The following is a 19,995-nucleotide window of genomic DNA, read 5'->3' as shown; positions in this document are numbered from 1 at the left end:
TTTGTCAAGGAACAAATATTTTCTTTTAGAGAAGACAAATAATGACTTGACATGTAACATTCATTCACAACAGAGCAGCCCAATCACTGCATTCCCACTGACTCATGTGTAAGGATGTTCCAAATGTCTTGAAAATAGCAAAAACATCCCCATTTCTTGCACATCAGTCTGGAAGCTTTTGCTGAACACAGGAAACAGTGACTGACCCAAGGCACCAAGGACCACAGCAGCCAAGACCTGGGCTCTGTACTAGGAAGGTTGAAAGCATTAAAGGCAGCAGATGGGGAACTTTAGTGTGAGGATAATAAAGAAATGCAGACCCCATTGTGACTTCACTGTTTTGGGGTGGGCCAAAGTTAGGCCTAAACTGATTGTGTGTCAGTTGGATTGGGTATTTTCTGAGAAGAAGAGCATAATTTGGGGTAGAGGAAAGGAGATATTCAGGAAACCATCTGCACAGAACTGTTCCTGAAGACCCACTGTCCCAAGATGGTAGGGTCCCTACAGAAGGGCTGAGAGCAGGTCGAGATGGATGAAAAGTCACAAGCTTTGTGTGGCTGCACCAGTTCCTCTGGAGGAAAACACTCAGACCGTGCATTTTCATTTCAAGCCTACCAAGATTCAGTTAAACACCACATTGCCAAGTCCAGCCCTGGCTCAGCCTTGGACACTCACCTTCCAGCTGAACCTGGATCTAACCTCATTTTAAACACAGAAAGGGCTTCTGCAAGTTATCTCCAAAGTGATGTGTGTTTAGCCTGTAGGGCAGAGTTAACCTCAAAAGCAGAGTTCACACTGGATGACACTCAAGGCAAGGCTAGGGCAGTCCTAGCAGACTAAAATAATTATGGCACTTTAGCTGAGGAATTAATTTTTCATGTGGCCACATAATGAAAGCAAAAGGGGACTTCAAAGCCAGACCTTGCAGTGCTTAGACTAAGGATAAGGGAGGAGAGCTGTAGCCCTGAAACCCTGGTGTCCAGGAACATCTGGGATGTAGAAGAGGCAGCAGATTAGGGACATATAAGACAGTGGAAGCAGAAGTTTCTATCCAGACAGATTCTTCACTAAAGGAACCTGTGCTCACAGATCTGAGGTGTGGCTCAGACTGCCCAGGAAATTGCCACAGTGGGGTTTTAACTCTGCCAGAACTGATCCAAAATCCTGCCTTGCAAGAAAGATCTCAAAACAAGGTCTGCAACAGGGATGGAGCAGAGTGTTTCTTCATGATCTGTTCCTTGGACTGCTCTCCAGCCAAAGGCAGAAAGATCAGTGCTTCTTGGGCAGGCTGAGGATGGCAACAGGTGCCAGATGCAGGTCATGTGGTGGCATCAGGCTCTGAGATGCGACCACAGGGCAAAGGGATGGTCACACCTGTGTGAGCACGTCCCCAGCAAACCAGCCAGACTCCTCTTTCCAACAGGGAGCATGCTAGGGCATCACTGCTGCCTGGGTTAGAGAAGAGAGCCAGAAGGGAAGGAGGAGCTTTCTTACTCAGAAAAGGCATTTGTCAACACACTGACCCAAACCCTTCTTAATAGGTCACTAAAATGCTACAGCAAACAGCACCTTATGGCTTCAGAATGAGTCTATTGCTGCTCAAACAGCCAGCACAGCTAAGCAAACAGGCTGCCAGGGCAGGGGCTGTGTTTGTATTCACTGTTTGCACTCCTCTATGCACTTAATGGGATATAGCATTTATCCTAAGAAGATTGCAAAATAAAAGGGGGTGGGGGGGATGGCTTCCTGCTGGTTTCTTTTCACCTCCTTTTATCAGTTTCATGTATTGGCCAACCTGCCATTTTAGGACACAGATTTGTCTCTTGTTAGGTAAATTGGTAACTTTGCACTAGATTGATTTTTAATAGTACCTTCTTAAATAATGCCCTCTGGTGTCACACTATAGCCATCCTGGCTTTGGTTATGTCTGGGATTTTTTCTTCTGTTAGGAAAATAGATATCTTATTGACATCTAAAAGGGTTACAAGGCAGGAGGAAATGAATTATACAAAATTTAAAAGTAGAAAGCTAATAAAATGGGGGACTCGATAGATAAGGCAAGAAAAGAAATCTAATTTGACTGTAACTTGAGTGCTTCCTGTTTATGAAGTAATAACCGTACCCTGGGATAAACCAGCATTAACCCAGAACACGGCTGTTGTTTTGTCAAATTTGGCTGGCTTTAACAATTAACAAATGGTGGCTCAGATTTCAGCTTTGGTGTGGTGATTATTTTGATGCCTGGTGGGAAATAAGGCTGTGATCCCCTACAAGGGGACTTCTGTGAGTTGCTTTTTCTGAAAAGTCCATGGGAAGTACTCTGGCAGAGGCCGGGGAAGATGCCAGAGCTGTTTCCTGAGGACTGTGCAGTGGTGTAGCACTGTGGGAGTCATCTTTATTTTTCATTTCTTACTTTGTGTCCTTGGTGAGTCCCCCCTCTTTATTAACCCAGCCTAAAGTCCTCAGGCCCATTAGAGAGAACACTTTCAATTGCTTTCCTTCTCTCCCTCTAGGGAAGGGGTGGTGAAGGAGGAGGAAAAGTGGACCCTTCCTTTCCAGACATCTGTATTTTTGAGGAGACATCACATTTAACAGGATGAGCTCCTTTCTAGCAATATAATATGGTCTAATTCCAGTGTGGAGGGGGGAGCTGCATCTTTTCCTCTGCTCTGGGTCAAATGTTCCTGGGCTGAGGATGCAAATATTTCAGTTTGGGCCCAAAGACATCAGTTGCACAAGCACAGCACTTCGTTTCAAATCCTACAAACGTCCTTGTTCCAAGTAGGTCATTATATAATGGCTTTTGTATTTTCTCACTCCCAAAAGGGTGCGGGAGAATATGTTTTAACACCGTGTCAGTGTCGCCTGCCCTTGCAGTCCCTCCTGTGATCATCTCATCTGGGTGGGACTCTCTTGCTTGATGTCATTCAGCCCAGGACAGCTCTTATCAGTGCAACAAAAATACCCAACTCCAACACAGCCTGCATTGTTTTCTCTGGTATTTTGCAAGTCCAGGCTCTGGGTTCCCTCTCGCATTCTCCCCGCTGCCTCCAGGGCATTCCTACCACCTCACCCTGCCCCGCACAGCCCCACTCAGACAGAAAGGGAAACAACACAGCCTAGAGCAAGGCTGCTCCTCCTGGATGCCATGCAATGGTTGCCTTTACATATCCCCTTTATATTTGTTATTTTCCTTTTTTTTTTTTTTTTTGGTACCCTCCCTTCCCACAGATGACTGTCATCGCCCTCTGCTCCTTTCCTCAGCAGTTCCTGGATGGTGAGAGGGACTAGGGGTATTTGCTGGTCAGTAATAGGAGAAGCAAATTCAGGCATCTAGAAATGGTCATCGGTCAAACTGGTTGCACTTTTCACCTTCCCCACAACTGTTACATTTTTGAAAGCTTTTCTGCAACAGGATGTGGCTAAATCTTTGTATGTGCTCTATGTGTAAGCTGGCACTTACACAAAACAATCTAAACAGAGTAAAGCAGGTTAGCAACAAGCTTGTTCTCTGTTCCTGAGTGAAGATGGCTCCCACCCTCCCATGGTTGAAAGCAGATACATAAAACCACTTGTTTGTTCTTTGCAAGGAAACACCAAATACCATTGCATGTGCTTCCTTCAGCTGGCTCCACGGAGTCTGGCATCACCCTCCTTTAACACAGGGTGATGCAGCTGGAAAACTCTTCTGGAGAAGACACCCTTGGATTGTCACCCGTTAATGCATGCTTAGCAAAGCAGGGCTGCAATCCCCAGCTGTGGTCTTAAAGCATCTTCAAAAGACAAAGTGAGGGTAATAACATAAAGAAAGTCACTCACTTGTTCATCCTTTTAATACAGTCATGGTCTTTTTTCCACAAATTAATCCCCCCTTCCTGCAAACATCCAGCCCTAAGGAACAAGACTCGTACAGGTTTCTGTGATGCACCAAACAAGTGTTTGCCAATACACTAAAGGCCCTGATTAAAGATATGAGTGAAGTGAAGTTGTCCACTATGTTCTCGTTACCTGCTTGTTCAGTTTTGCTTTCCCAAATCAATGAGCTTTTGTAGAGGTTTGAGTATATCAATAGAATTTCTACTGTTATGGTCATTCCTCATTTAACTTTTTTTTAAATTAAGATACAGAGGTTTTCCAGTAACTGAATACAGATCTGTGAAAAGCCATCTTCTCAGAAAAACTGTAGCTCATACATCTCAACTGCTCATTTGTTTCCAAGTGAGACTCAAGTCTAACACCCAACCAGCTGTCCCACCCACATGCCCATTGCCTCACGCTCACACAAGTCTCCCCAAGAGTCGAAAACTCCCCCAGAGACATCCTTTTCCTTCGGAGTTTATGTTCAGTCAAGAGACCTACACTTCTCAAAGAAGGTCTGGAGTGGGTTAATGTGAAATGTCAGGGAACTGAAGGCTAGAGGTGACAGAAAACCAGTTCTCATGTTGATTTCCTGGAATTGGTTTGTATTTCCTGACCGCCCAAAATATTCTATTTTCATCCATCCCAACATGGGAAACAGCAGTTGCAAAGTCTGAATGAAGTAATAGCTCTTAAGAGATTGAATATTTTTCTGAAGCATCCTAAAAGCAAAGAGCATTAGCAAGAGCCACTTGGGCAAAAGGTCTAGCTGCCTCTCTGGTGCCAGGATGACCAGGGCTGGTGCATGAGGAAGGAGAATGGGATGGATTTGGTCTGGGTTGGTTTGCTCTGGGAAGCTTCTCTCTTTGAATCACTGAAGCCTTGCTCTGTCCTCAGCTGTGTCTGTGGGGGGGTTAAACTGTGCTATTCATAATAAATATTGTGCTATTCAGGTGCAGAGATTACTTCTGCTCACAAAGTATTCATGTTCTTTTTGGTCTTGTCTCTTTTTCACTGGATTTTGGTAATCAAGGTCAAAGTTGAGAACCAGCACGACTTCCGGGACGTGGCCAGCATAGTAGCCATGGCAAAAACCTATGCCACCACCGAGCCATTCATTGACTCCAAATACGACATCCGAATCCAGAAAATTGGCAGCAACTACAAGGCTTACATGTGAGTGCATGGCTATGCCAGAGCGAGACGGGGAGGAGAGAGTGCTATGGATGTGACTGAGTCGGTGTCTGCTCTGGGCAGGAGTGGGTAGCTGACTTCATTTCCTTGAAGAATAACCCTGCTGTTCTTCTCCCACCTCTGAACCCAGATCCCAATCATCTTCTCTATTAGTCACTGTCAGGTCATTGTTTCTGTCTGTCTCTTTCTGAGATTCACTTAATTCCCACTATAATGACTGTGCTCAGCCATCACCTCTCCATCCTGTTATTGAAGGGTTCATCTTTTCCAGCAAAGTCCTCCAGCTCCAAGTACCCTCTAGTGGGAGCTGAACCCACCCACTTTCCACCTGGAGAAAAAAAAAAAAAGAAGATTGAACTAGCTGCAACTCCTGGAGTCCTGCAGTGTCCAGGCCATAGCTGCACCCCATCTTTCAGCCCACAGCAGCACCCTATGCTCTCCCCAGCTGCAGATCACAGCACCACATCACACCAGGGGCACAGAGCACCGGGTATGAACGGCCTCAGATAGGGCAGCACACAGAGTTTCTGTGGGCATTTTGCTTGTGTGCTCCTTGATGCATACAAAGGAGGGACAGGAGGTGAAACATTTCTGTGGGTGCCCCAAAGCTCCTCCCTGCCCTGTGGTGCAGTGAGGGAGGTGGCATGACAGCAATCTTCAATGCTGGTATGTTTAAAAGTCTTAAAAAGCATTCAGCCAAACTTCAGTAGTCACCATGCTCAATTAGAGATGTAACCACATGAGTCAGTAAGACACCTGTTTCTTCTTACTACAAACCAGTAAATGAAAAAGCCACACAGCACAGCTTCTCCAGAGGCTCCTTATCCAATCACAGAATTCTGGACAAGTAGTCAGCTCCAGCAGTACATTCTTCAGGTCGCCAGATAAATTGCATATGTTACCTAACACCCACAACACTGTGACTTTTGGGTCCATGTCTGCAAACCTCTAGGCCATAGTTCTGCTAAAGCGTAGTTAAACAAGATAATCAAATGTACACAATCATATATTTTTCAGCTATACCTGCCTAAAATTCCCAGTTGTATTCCTAGCACAGAGATGTTTAAGAAAACTAGATAATGACTGAGTTACATTCTTCATGGGAAGGAAGGACACAGGGGACACTTGCCTACTTCATGTGATCTCAATGAAAGAAAATTTATTTGTAATTGAATCCGATCAACAATAGCACAGTTGCCTAATACTACATTAACATCTTAGAGAGTCTGACTCAAATTGGCCAAAGGAAAGAAGGTTTAAAATATCAATTAAAATTCCCTGTTCCTGCCAACACACCCAGCCTTGGCTCCAGAGCCTGCTCCCCAACTGCCTCTAACTGAAACAAAAGCCAAGTTATCCTGACCATACTCTCTTCTCACTTATTATTCACACTCACCATGCACTCATCCAGAACAGGGATCAGAAATAACACCAGATGATTGAGGAGAGAAAGGAGCCACACTAAGACCTAATCCCACTTGGGAGTATAGCTGCACAGACAATTGTTTGCTAAAGAAAAAATGTTTTAATGTGAAAACTCACATGAACAGAGAACACCTTAATGAGAAATAAAGCTCATTAGCAAAGAAAGCAAACAGCAAGATTCACCCAGTGACTTGCTAACCCAGGAGGTTGAGTTAGATTGAGAGAGCCATTTATGGATGTGAGCTTGGGAGAGCAGTATAGTCAGTCCCACCAGGGACTGTTCCTTCCTCTCCAGCATTAGACAAAATAGGTTTTTTCTATGGTATAAGTCCCTATTATGTCCAAGGACAGAGGTAAAAGCACCCAAAATATCAGAGCTCTCACTGGTGTCCCAAATAGGAGACTCAAAACCATTAGTCATGCTAGCAAATCTCAGCCTTAAAGGCAATTCCAGCATCTGCAGTAGCGTCATACTAAGTGACTTGCTTTGATCTGTGAGCCATGGAATCTATTCAGTAATTTTATACCTTCACCCACACATATAGACTCTAAAAACTCCTTTTATATTGAGAAAAGACTGCACTGAAATTCTCCAGAATATGTTTACTTTGCACCAAGCATCTGACAGAGGGAGGATGCTGCAGGGTGAGTCATGCATTCCTCCTTGCCCCAGATGTTCAATGCACTTCCTTCCAGCCTATGGCCCAAGGCTTCAGTTTGGTTTCCCATTGGCTTCAGTGCAGTGTCTCCAGATTTACACTGCCAACAAACTCCTACTTTGTCCATGCCTTGAGCCAGTCTGAAAACAGCAGATAAGCAGCATATGATACATGCCTAAAATTACACCAAGTGTATTTGACTGCCATTGTAATACTGGTAAAGAGAAAACATGAAAACAGTTCATGTTACAGGGGAAATTGGGACAGAAGTTATGCTTCCATACTCACCCCAACTGGAGGCAAACAGCAGGATCGTTTCCAGTTTAGACACATGAAATGTTGTTCACTTTGAATTAAGCCAGCAGCTACTACTTTCAGACATGGGCTATTCTTGCCACCAGCTCTTAGTAAGAGGGTAATACCCTTCTTTTGTAGTTTCATGACTGGGATTTTTGACTTGTCACCTCCAAAGCAGTTCAATGTGCACATCACCTGTGTCTAAACTAGAGCTACTTATAGACTGAGATAGGACACCAAGAGCTCTTGATCTGCTCGTTTATCCACTTCTCCTAAACAATGCTGAAGGTGTTGTGGTCACAAATCTGTTTGAGCAACTGATCTCTCGGAGTCTGTGGTCCTTCTCTTTAAGTTCTGACTGTACACTGTGTGGCCCCCTGATGTTTTGGATTGTTGGAAGCCTTTCAATCCCTAAGAGAAATGGGGTTTGAGGCAGGACATTCTTAGGGAAATTTTTTTTGTCTTAAGTCTCCTTTTTCACTTCATACAATACAAAAAAGAAAATTGAAAATAAGCTGTATGAGGAACAGTTGGGGTCACTTGGTCACTTGAAGAACAGGAGACAGAGGGGAGTACTCATCCTGGTCTACAAGTTCCTCATGAGGGAAAGAGGAGGGGCAGGCACTGATCTCTCCTCCCTGGTGACCAGTGACAGGAACCAAGGGAATGGCCTAAAGTTGTTTCAGGCGAGGTCTAGGTTGGACATTAGGAAAAGGTTTTTCACCAGGGGGTGGTTGGGCACCAGAACAGCTTCCCAGAGAAGCAGTCACAGCACGAATCCTGACAGAGTTCAATAAGCATTTGGTCAATGCTCTCAGGCACATGATATGGCTCTTGGGGATGGTGCTGTGCAGGGCTAGGAGTTGGGCTCAATGATCCTTTTGAGTCCCTTCCAACTGAGAATATGCAGTGATTCTGTGATTCTGAAGTCTGAGGGCACAGTTGACTCCTGAACTGCTCAGACTTGCTTGGAAGAGAGTGATCTTGACAAAGGCTGTGGTGTAGGGTTTGGTGTCTGATCCACTGGACTTCAAATAAAACTCTTCAGTTTCAAAACAGCAAGGTTCCCTAACAGGAAAGTTAGGAATACAGCAGAGAGATATATTTTAAATCTTATGCTGAAAACTGGCTCACACTGGATAGGCATAAACAAGTCCAACAAATCAGCCCAAAGGCTTGAGCATAGTTCTTATTTTGGGAGCTTTCCCATGTCAAATTTCCTTGTAAAACTGTCAAACTGTGGTTTAATTTTCTTAGGGACAACACAGCTGCTTACATTTGGTATGCCAGGTACATTTTCTAAACCCCAGTGTAAAATCATCTTGTCACTAATGAGACTCCAGGAGTTCCCACCAGTACTAATGGGATTTTGGATGCCCTCTGCCCCTGCAGGGCAATTTTCTGTTAAAAATAAATGTTAGCAAAGAGTGGTTCTGCTCATTGCAGAACTAGAAAACATAATCCTAAGAATCCCATATTAAAAGAGAAAGAAAGGCTGAGGACTGAGCACTGACCTTACAGTTCATCAAAGGGCTAATGACAGTCCAAGCTTGAGGAGGAATCCAGTCTGTTGCTTAGGAAGTAGGGCAGCAGAATGGATGCTGGTTGAAGGCCCAAAAGTCAACTATATGAAAACAAAGTTATTCAACACAGTAATCATGCTCCTTCAGCCCCCCCCCCAGTCCAGTTCATTAAACATGGCCACAAAGACAATCTCAATTTCACAGCCACTAAACATGCCAGTTTAGAGGAGAATTGGGAAAAGCCCTCTAGGGTGTCTCTCACAAGAGTAAAGGGGAGCCTTAGGTAGTCAGCTATAATGATTCAAGTTTTAGTCTAGCAGGACATCAGTATTACCACTGCTGAATGTAGTTTTGCAAATTCAGTGTCTTTTGTACATGTTGCTGAAAATGTGAGAGAACTGGCAGCAAGGACTCCCTCAACCTCATATTGAAGTGTTGGATCACACCTTATATTCCCCTCATAAATCTCTTTCAGTGTGGAGAGGCTTCCTGGATGTATCCTGTCAGCTTGTTGACTTGTCCTGGCTTGTGCACTATGGAAGGGTTATCTGGAGTGTTGTCAGAGCAGGCTGTCCAATGTCTGCCTTGGGCCTAAGGTCAAGAAAAGGAAAATTTTCACCCCTGACAGTGATGGTGAAACCCAGAATTTTCTAGCAACAGTACCTTTTTTGGAAAATAACTATCAGTTGCAGCTAATGAAACTCCAAAGATTTTGAAATAAGGAATTCTCCAAGTCCAAAGACAGTGAGCCACGATAAAAAGTCAATGAAAAGTCAGTGATAAGACAGTATGATAATATATTCTATGACATCAGTATCACTGAAATCAAATTGAAGTGGACACAGAAGTACAATTGAAATCAAATTTAGGTAGACCCAGAATGTCAGAACTGATACTTTGTGAAGCTGCTCAGTAAATATTTGCCTAGAGACCTTCTATTCCATGGATGGAAGATGCTACCCATTGCAGAACATAAGGGTTATTAACCTAGAGATCTTTCACACACATTTCAGCTCTGCTAGGTCTAATGTACAAAGAAAGAAAGTACTCACAGAGCCTGATGTGTGCTCAAGATTCCTTGGAGGTTTCTCTGCCTAAAATCCTCAGTCAGTTTTTCATGAGTCTGAACAACATATCCTGTATGGAGTGTTGTTCAGGAAGGATTTGGAAAGGCTTCTGGGAGGAAGAACCTCACCTCATCCCCTCCTGTACAAGCACAGAGTCAAGAATGAGCACTACAGTATGCAGGAGGATGGGTCAGGAGTCTATTTTCATGTTCAGGTTATGCTTTTGGTTTGTTTTCCTAGGAGGACTTCCATCTCTGGAAACTGGAAGGCAAACACAGGTTCTGCGATGCTAGAACAGATTGCAATGACAGAGAGGTAAGGAAGAGTTTCAAGACAGTATTAGCTATTCTTGGGTTAGAAGGGAGGAATTGTATTTCTGACTTTGGTCAATTGGGAGAACTGGTAAGTGAGGTCTCCTGGGAGGCTGGATAAAGACTTTAAAAGACCAAGTGTTTTCTTAAAAAAATACTAAGAACACAAAGGCAAACTGTCCTATTTGAAGAACAGACTGAAAGTACAGCTAGAAACCAACATTGCTAAATCATTAGATCTTTAGTGAATGCAACCACAGGAAACAAGACCAGCATGCTGGGTCAAGCACACCAGTACAAACATGTAGGGATAAAATCAGAAAGGTCAAAGCACAAAACACGAAGTAACACGAGGTTAGTCTAAGTATATTACTAACGAGAGGCAGAAAAAGAATTTTTCTTCTGCTTAACAGGAAAAAACCTGTCAGCTGAAGTTCTGAAAGCACTTTTTTGCTTTAGGCTCACAAAAGTGGTCACTGTCTAAGTTAAGGTCTTCTCACTGGTGAACAGAGCAGAAAGAATTCCCTCATGCATCTTACAGACTAAAATTTGCAAATGCTACTTCCATGTATTCAAATCACTGTGATATTTGCTAATACTGCAACTGCCTAACACTGTGGACTCATGGTAACATGCTTTGCTGTAACTCCTACCCTGCAGAACTAACACTTGTTCTCATCACTTTTCTCCATCCCATCCAAGTAGATCATTCATAGATTTATAAAATCCGTAGGCATTCATCCTTAGTGAATTTAAGATTTTTTGAGATTATATCTTGTTTGTCAGGTTCATGATTAATTCTGACTCTGTCCAGTTTTGGGCACCACAATTGAAGAGAAATAGCAAGGAGCTGGAGAAAGTCCAAAGAACAATAAAAAGAACATTCAGAGAAAACCTAATGAAATGTTGAGAAAAACATGCAACAAGTTCTATGCAGTTTTCCACCTTTTTCAGTTAGCAGACCACTGATATTTTTCCAGTAGAGTTGTAGACTATCCTGCCTGCAGTGCAGATGTTCACTCTCCTTCATTAAATGTTACAGACCTGGAAGAAGTTGCCCACAAGCTGAACACCTCTTCATCTAAAGATGAAAAAAATGAAAGAGCATAGGGTCTTTAAATATATGATATAGGCATTTCTCATTACTTACATTACAAGTATAATACTGTAAGAAATAAATTATAGCTTAAAAGGTTCCTTTGAACATTTCCTGTATTTTCCTAAAGTAAGGATAGCATAGCACAGAAATTGATGCTCTGAAAAGCATCAAAGAGTTGTGCAGGCAGCCATCTAAGGTCCCTTCTGCACCTTTAGTTCTGTGAAACAGGGAAGCCAAGCCCCAAATCAGATGCTGAAGGTGACTCTGCAAGATGCTAATAATACTGTGGGAAGTGGACATGATGATGCATCCTGGCTCTTTATAACACAGCTGAAGCTAGACACGTGAGGGTAGGCATTACCTTATTGCAGAGTTGTAGGACTGAAAGCCAGATTCCTGCCAGCCTGAAACACTGCATTTTGAAGGTTTGTTTTGTTAATTGTACCACAAATAACCAGTCCAGTCTTATTCAGCCTAAATGCAACAAACCCTGTTGAAATCTGTGATTTGCCAGTGCATTAAACAAGGCAAGAATGTGCTCAAATGCTCTGATGAGTAGGAGCAACCTGAAATACCAACTGTACTGAACATAAGTACAAGGACTTTAAATGCACAGGTAATGCAGAAATGACAGTAAATCCTTTGAAAATGCAACACCTGGTGCACGTGCATAAATATGATCTCCTTCCTTATAATACTCCTATTACACCCCAGCAGCCCTGATGCTCCCAGTGCTCACCTATGGCCAACAAACATTGAAGATGTGCAGCCATCAGAGTCTCTGGTGTGACCAACAATTCCCTGGCTGCTGTGCCCAGACGCCAAGAGGTGTTCCTCAGGAAGAGAGGTGTTTTCCACAATGGTGCCCCTGGATGCTGGGTCACAGCTGTGCATGAGGGGTGCTCTCTGTGCCTCCTGCCTGACTCATGCAGTCCATAATTCTCCTCCTCCTTATGCTACTGATGCCTCCTCATACACTGTCTTCCTTGGGGATCCAGGGTGAACACACTTGGCCTCCTCATTAGGAATAAAAGAACACCGGTAGTCATATAAGTCATAATTTTTCTTCTTCCCAGAGACATTGTGTTCACACAAGTTCATCATTATATTGTTAAGATATGGGGACTCTGGCTGACTTCAAGGACATAAATTTGTTCTTTAGCCAGAAGAGCTCTTTCTCCAGTCCCTGTAGGGTCTGCAAAATGTCAGTGTTTTCATGAGACTGTGGCCTTCCCTCCCCTCTCTGCATCATGTCATAACCCTGCTTACAGATCTGCTGTTCTGAGATTATTATTTTTATTTCAATGGCCAGGACCACAGCACAGCTGCACAGGAAATAAAACCAAGCTGCCTCATTTGCACAGTGGGGGGATGTGGTCCCCTCATAACATGCCTCTTGTCATTCTCTCTCTTCCTCTGACTCCAGGATAGCTAGGAGACCACCAGCTCACATCCCCATCCTGGGATGGATAGGGAAAAGCTGCAGCCTGAAGGTCTCCCTCCAACAAATAGTGCCTGGTCTGTGTGATGAGACTGCCTGACTAGGAACAACACCCAAGGGACAGAAAGAAGCAGGAGACTGAAAAAGGATAAAATTGAAAATAAATTGTAAAATGCAGGAGCTACTGCATTACAGATCAGAGAGGGGATGGCTACTCCTTGCTAAATTCAACACTCACTTTCTGATCCTATTCCAGTCCTAATGTCCAGGACATCTTATCAGGAGAAAGCTGCCTGCATAATGGAGGGCTTTCAGGCAAAGCCAATACAAACGCTGAGGGGCCAACACTACTGGGAGATTAAATGAGCTAAATATTTATAGCTTGGCTGAATGACAACCAACTGGAGATCTGATGTAAATACCAAGGAGGGAAAGAAACATTTTAAGGTGGCTTTGAGGGCAGGATTGAATCAATCTGAAATGAAGGGAAACTTTAGGCAAGATTATTTTTTTTACTCCATCCCCTGTGAGTGGGAGTCAATAGAGGGAGTGAAGGACCCAGCAAAACACATGAAGGACAGCTTGTAATAAGGGCTCCCAAATCACTTTGTGTTCCTATGGGCAGCAGGGTGGGTGGCTGGTTTTGGTGGACTACCCAAGGACAGCTAATCCTAGGCCATGCCCTTGTGGTTTCTGCAGGTACCGACTCTGGGCAGATGCCTGCGCAGAAATGTTTGGAGGTCTGGATATCTGTGCTGTCAAAGCTGTTCACAGCAAAGATGGAAAAGACTATATCATTGAGGTGAGAGCATGGGCAACCTGAATGTGAGTCTCCTTTGGGAAGTGTATCCGCAAGCACTCTGCCTTGGAGTTCACATGCACCAACCCGCACCAACCCTGCGTGCTCTGCCATCTCTGCTCCTCTGTGCCCACCTGCATCCTCAGGCCATGGCCCACTGATATGTTAGGAACTGATTCAGAGCCCCAGCCAAACCAGCACATACACAGCAAAGTGTCAGGGCTGAAGTGCCTTCCTTTCTCAGCGTGGACAGTGAAAGGAAATGGAGAGCCTCAGAGTGCTTGGCCACCTCAGCTTTTCAGCAGATGATTCAGTTCATTAAAAATCTCAATTTCTCTCTGAATGAACCTTTCTTTGATCACTTTTAAGGGAACTTCCAAACAAAAATTCAAGTTGCACTTTATTTGAAAGAAAAAAATAAATGGTGAGAGTGCAGCAAAATGTTCACAAGCCACAGGAACTTCTTGATGAGCAAAAAAAGAAAGGTGTATTTTCTAAAATCTTTTGTGTAGGCAGCGTTCACTACAGTAAGAGGCCATCAAGACAAAGCACCACAAAGTTACTCTGAGTAATGTGCACTACAACTTTTTGTATTCAGGGCTGGACAGACTGTGGCTCTGAGAGCTAAAGCTCAATGTGCTCCTTCCCAGGCCAGGAGGCAGATATAGAGGTGGGGTAAATAGCACACTCAGATCATCCTAACAGGACAGAGAAGGAAAAGCTGGCCAGAAAAATCAAAGTGGGAAACTGAAGAGATGCCCTGGAGGAGAGACAATCCAGCAAGTAAGCAAGTGCCTCTGTCAGTATGTGACTTGAGGAGACACAACATCTGACCTGCTGTAAACTCTACCAACACAGGCCAGCTGAGGAGGACGAGCAGAGCCAGGCTATTGGCTTCATGCAGGGGTGCTGACACACTGCAAAGCTATGTGTGGGAGAGCAGTCCCACCCGCTGAGGGCTGGGATGCTGATGAGAACCACATGAGCCCTCCAGTGACTGTGCATTCCTGCATTATGTATCTGCTCTCCCCAGGGAGGGGAGCGGTGACCTGTCAAAGGCCATGTGATAGAAGCGTGCTGCCAGCAACCAAACGCTGGCAAGCCTCTGTCTTTTCCTGAATTGATATGGCCAGGGCTAATGGGTCTGCTCCCGTATGCAATCCATCAGCACCTAGAGGAGCATCCCCTAGAGCAGACTGTTTCCCTGCTGTGCACTTTTAAATCTCTATGCCCCTGCAGCTGGGAAAGAAAGAGCAAGAAAGCAGCCTTGCTAGAGACAACTGTAAGGACATGTGGATTGTGTCCACACATGGTTAGACGTGATACGTGGTTTTCATATCCCTACATATATTCCCGCACATAAGCCTATGTACGTGCACACACTGCTTGTTCTGGGCTTAAAGATGATATGGCTCTGTCTGGGTATGCCTCTGGGTTTTCACATCTGCCACTGTGTGTGACTGACTGGTGAAAAGCACATCTGTACTCTAACAGCCATCATCAGCTCACACACAGAGAAATGCACGCTTGTGCTCCTCTCTCTGTGACCAAGGTAAGCAGCAAGGCACCCAATACAGCACAAGTTAGAAGAAACACTATATGGTTTCAGATGGGTCATGCTGAATTATCACAGTGGAGAACCTGATTGAGCAGGCCTGATATACCAATATCTAGCAGACATTCAGATGCCAGGCTGATGGATGTTGTTGGGAAAGGAGTAGAGTAGTGCAATATAAGGAGCAGAGCAAAGCCAAACAGGTACCTTTTTATGCAGATCTGAGGGAGATATTGACAAGTAATTAATTGCCTCCAACCAACTTCCTGGGGTACTTTTATTGGTCTGAAACTGATCCTTTGTTTTGCTTTTTTCTTTTGATAGTGGGAGAAAACAGTTATTTGACAGAGTGACAGTTGTATTTTCTTGGTAAGAAGGAACAGTGTGCTATGACACTTTACAAGAAAGCATGCCTAATTGGGCTGAACAAACAAGGAATTTGCACAATACAGTTGTAGGCAGTAATTAATTTTCACAAAGTAGTTCTTCAGGAAAGATTCACAGAAGTAGTGATGGGCAGTGCTATGAACTGAGATTTATCACAGTGGTTTGTTGCAAAATAAATTAGATTAAGACAGATGAGTTATCAACAGCACAAGAGCAATCTTGCACACATGGTACTTTGCTCTTACTTGAACTTCACCTTCTTTTCTTTTCCCATGACAAACAGCAGAATCTGTTACATTTCTGCCTACACACTTATGTACCATTTTCATGGCTCATATGGAAATAGATTGTGAATTTAGCAGTTAATGCTGGTAATTCCTTTTTCCTCTGCTTTAATGAACTTTATCAGCAACATGTATGGTTTAGTAATCTTCCCTCTCCTTTTTCTTTTTTTTTTTTTTTTTTTTTTTTGTAATCTAGCCCATTTCTACATCTCTGCTAAGATAAAAAATATGAAGTAAGCAGAGGGCAAGAAAAAATGGTCCATGTAGTTTATTCTTCCTCCTGGAAGAATAAGATAAGCCCTGACTGCTAAGCTATTTTACTAGATATGCTCCTTGCTGCCCTGCAAGGAGCCTGGCTCATCCCTTCAGCAGTGCCTATAATTTCTTTTAATATGTCAAATCATCATTTTCCTCCCTCCCTCCCTCCCTTCCTTCCTTCCTTCCTTCCTTCCTTCCTTCCTTCCTTCCTTCCTTCCATCCATCCATCCATCCATCCATCCATCCATCCATCCATCCATCCATCACCTAACACTCCAGTCTTGCACATCAGAGTGTAAAAAAACATGCTCAGGCTTCAGCATCATACAGGCACATAGGGAGAAACAAGATGATTTTTTCCTGAGTCTTTTTGCCTGGGCACTTTTTCTTCACCTCTCATTCACCTTATCAGGCAGCAGCAGCTGCACCAGGACCAGCCTCTGACCTTGGGCAGCTACAAAGGCTGGGTCCATATGTGCTGACATCTTCTTGCCTTGCCCAGCTGTTCTGTGAGCACATGGGAAGAGATGAGTGCAGTCTGTCTGTAATTCACATGTTCCTTTCAGCCAGTTGATTTATTCAGTATTAGCATTTGTATCTGCCCAGTTCCAGACCAATTCACCCTTCCTGGAGGACAGGCAAGGTGACATCTCGTGATTCTTTTCAGTTCAGTGGCAACCAGCTGATGTCAGAAATCACTGCCATTTTCAAAGGCCTTCCCTTGTGCATGTGATTGTTCACTCCTGTATTTGCTGTTTCCCAAATGCCACATTCCCCTGCCAGATACTACACATCAGGGCATCAGATAGCCTCATCCTGGATGTGTCTTCACTGGTTCAGGTGGAACTTGCTCCAGGGCTCGCTCCCCCTGGAGCCTTTGGTTTATAAAGCACCATCTTCCTCTTCTGCTGCTGCAGCCACAGAAATAGGAAAAAGCAATCCTTGAGATAGGGAAATCAGCTCTGGGGTTCTCAGCACAGGGAAAAAAATTGACCTTTTGGAGCAGATTCAGAGAAGGGTCATGAAGATGTTAAAGTGCTGGAGCATCTCTCCTATGAAGACAGCTCCCAAAACAGCTGTGGTTGTTCAGCCTGGAGAAGAGAAGGATCAGGGCAGATCTCATAGCACCTTCCAGTATGTAAAGGGGGCCCATAAGAAAAGGACAAACCTTTTAGCAGGGTCTATTGCAACAGGACAAATGATAATGATTTTAAACTAAAAGAGGGTACATTCAGACTATATGTAAGGAAGAACATTTTACTGTGCAGATAGTGGTGGATGCCCCATCTGTGGAGACATGTTCGAGGTCAGGCTGGATGGGGCTCGAGAGGAATCTGATCTGGTTGAAGATGTCTTAGTTCATAGCAGGGGTACTGGACTGGACGGCCTTTAAAGTTTTCTTCCAGCCCAAACCGTTCTATGCATCCATGACAAGCGGGGCTCGGGGTGCTCTGAGCAGAGCCGTGTCTCGGTGGCTCCCGGGGAGCCGGCAGCGCTGGGCAGGGTACGGGCCTCATCCAGCGGTCACACGGCATCACCTAGCGGCCACACGGGCCCTCGCACAGCGCCGTGCGGGGACGCGGGACACCGCTGCTCTCTCGGGAACTGTAATTGCCACGCTTCCTTTCAAGATAGGACTGGAAAGAAGGGAAATCTGCCCAGGGACCTGCTGGAGGGCCTCCAGGAGCCTCTGGCTAGTGAGACCCAGGTGGGAATTGGCCATCCCCTGACACTGTTAGGAAGCATCACATTCCTCACCTCATTTCTCAATGGAAAAACAGCTACGTGGATAGTGGAAGGAAAAGCCACCTTGTGTATTTAGCCAAACACTGACATATAATTTTCTAACCTTCTCCTTTTGCCCCCTGGGCCAAGTAGGCCATGGATATAAACATCAACCCCCTTTCCATGTGTACCTTAACCAAAGTTAAACCTTTCTAGGTAGCTTTTCTAGTGTTCATAGAAGACACCTCTAGAAATTAAACAAAACCATTATGCTGCATGAAAAGAGCAGAATACAAACTCAGTGAACTCACCTCACTGATTTCCTCTACTTTAAATCTAAAAAAAGAGGGTACAAAATTTTCCATTTCCCTCCAGGAGTGCACTCTTGTGGCCCTGCCAGGGTGGAGTGCACTTCCGATTGTTATCTGAGCGTGAGTCAGTGCCTTTCTTGAGCAATTCAACCTTCAACTTTGCATTTCCAGGGATTTTAATGTTTGCTTTAAAAATAAAAGCAAAATAAAATAAACTCTTCCAACTCTGATATTTTGGTACTATTATATTTACTCCGGCTGAATCTTAACTTCATCAGAGTACAGTTCTTCCTGTGGGATTTGGTGAATGTTTGCAAAACACTTGATTTATGATGAACTGTTGAAAATCATGTTCAGGGCCGCTATACAGCTGAGGGTCTGCTGTGCTTTCAGTATTATTGTTGTGAGGCCATTTCTTACCTCAAAGATCCTTTGACAGTTTTCCTTCCCCCATCCCCACAGTCTTGCTTCCCAGTTTTCCCCAGCAGATTTGTAGAACTTGCTAGGGCAGCAGTTGTATCACAGCATTATCAAGAAGACAAGCAGAGACCAAGTTTATTTTCCTGCACTTGGTGCTGGTTTTGTGACATCCTATTCATTACACATCTGTGGTGTTTATTTTCTCTCTCGGGGTGCAGTGCTTTGTGTTCATTAATCCCAAATGTTTCCTGGTTTCCTCCAGTCCCTGCTGCTCTCATCTCCTCAGGCTTCAGTACATGTTGTTTCTCTTCTCCTGTGGCCATTTAAATTGCAGTGTCACCCCCAAGTACTGTGAGACAATGCCAGACCTTATCCATCAGAGGCATCTCCTCGGTTCACGTGAAGGAGAAAATTTGTATTAGGTTGATGTAGAAAGCTTCCAGCCGCCATAAGTCTTGGCTTGGCTCCCAAGTTGTGAAGGGAAGGAAGATGGAGAGTTGGGGGAAGCACATTTCCAAAAAAACCCCTAAGCAAAATCCCACACCTGGAAAAGTCAAGCATGTTGACTTCAGCATGAGGAGAGTGGTGACTGTAGATACTGACAAGGATGTGCAGACATGAAACATGTTAATGTAAGAGGTGAGTTGAAACAGGCATCTGCCAGCAGGAAACCACCTTACTAACTGTTGTTTTTGCCTTCTGTGGCAGGTGATGGACAGCTCAATGCCCCTGATTGGGGAGCACATAGAAGAGGACAGACAACTTATAGCTGATCTGGTTGTTTCCAAAATGACTCAGCTTGTCGCCACTTCTGGATCTACACCATCACCACTGAGGCCTTGGGTATGAGTGAACCTTGTGAGCAAGTTATTTCCCTGACCTTCTTTCTTTCTGTCACCTTGCTGAGTGTGTCAAGCAGTCACACATCTCAGAGAGTTGAACAGTCCCATGTGGGAGTGTATTGAACAGACTGACTCCTGCTCTTCCAAAGGAGACTCTCACAGGCTCTTTGAAGTGGGCACCCCTAAGCAGCACATCTCTCTCCCTTACTCTCCTTACAGATAAGTATGACATCACACCAGTAGCATGTCCATGCATCTAGACATTCTGACTTGCTAAACTCACTGATTCACACTGAAGACAGGCATTTTTAGAGGTACTTCTAATATCCAGAATTTTCTACAAATCTATAACCCACAACCCAGTTTCATTTCTGTCTAACACCTTCCCTCAGGATAGGTTTCATTCCAGTTTTTGCATCCCTGTTCTGCTTCCAAGAACAGAAAGTGGGAATCTCCAGCAAGACTTGTTCCATTCCTTACTGCAGTTTCTTCTTCAGAGATGTCCTTTGCCACCTTCATCAGGGGGAGGCTTTACTAAAG

General features: G+C 44.3%; 1 protein-coding gene across 4 annotated transcripts in view; it reads left to right on the top strand.

Moving 5' to 3' along the window:
• Positions 1 to 19,995, top strand: part of SYN3 (synapsin III) — a 195,122-nt gene that overhangs the window by 163,632 nt on the left and 11,495 nt on the right. For all 4 annotated transcript variants that reach the window (XM_074539307.1, XM_074539308.1, XM_005491165.4 and 1 more), the window contains 4 exons: positions 4,892 to 5,034; positions 10,264 to 10,338; positions 13,574 to 13,676; positions 19,322 to 19,456. In XM_074539307.1, the coding sequence (XP_074395408.1) occupies positions 4,892 to 5,034; positions 10,264 to 10,338; positions 13,574 to 13,676; positions 19,322 to 19,456 (456 nt within the window). The remainder of the gene's footprint in view (positions 1 to 4,891; positions 5,035 to 10,263; positions 10,339 to 13,573; positions 13,677 to 19,321; positions 19,457 to 19,995) is intronic.

Source organism: Zonotrichia albicollis, chromosome 4, assembly GCF_047830755.1.
Source record: "Zonotrichia albicollis isolate bZonAlb1 chromosome 4, bZonAlb1.hap1, whole genome shotgun sequence".
NCBI lineage: Eukaryota > Metazoa > Chordata > Aves > Passeriformes > Passerellidae > Zonotrichia > Zonotrichia albicollis.
Note: the sequence above shows the minus strand (reverse complement) of the source record. Positions and strands in the feature narration are given on the sequence as shown.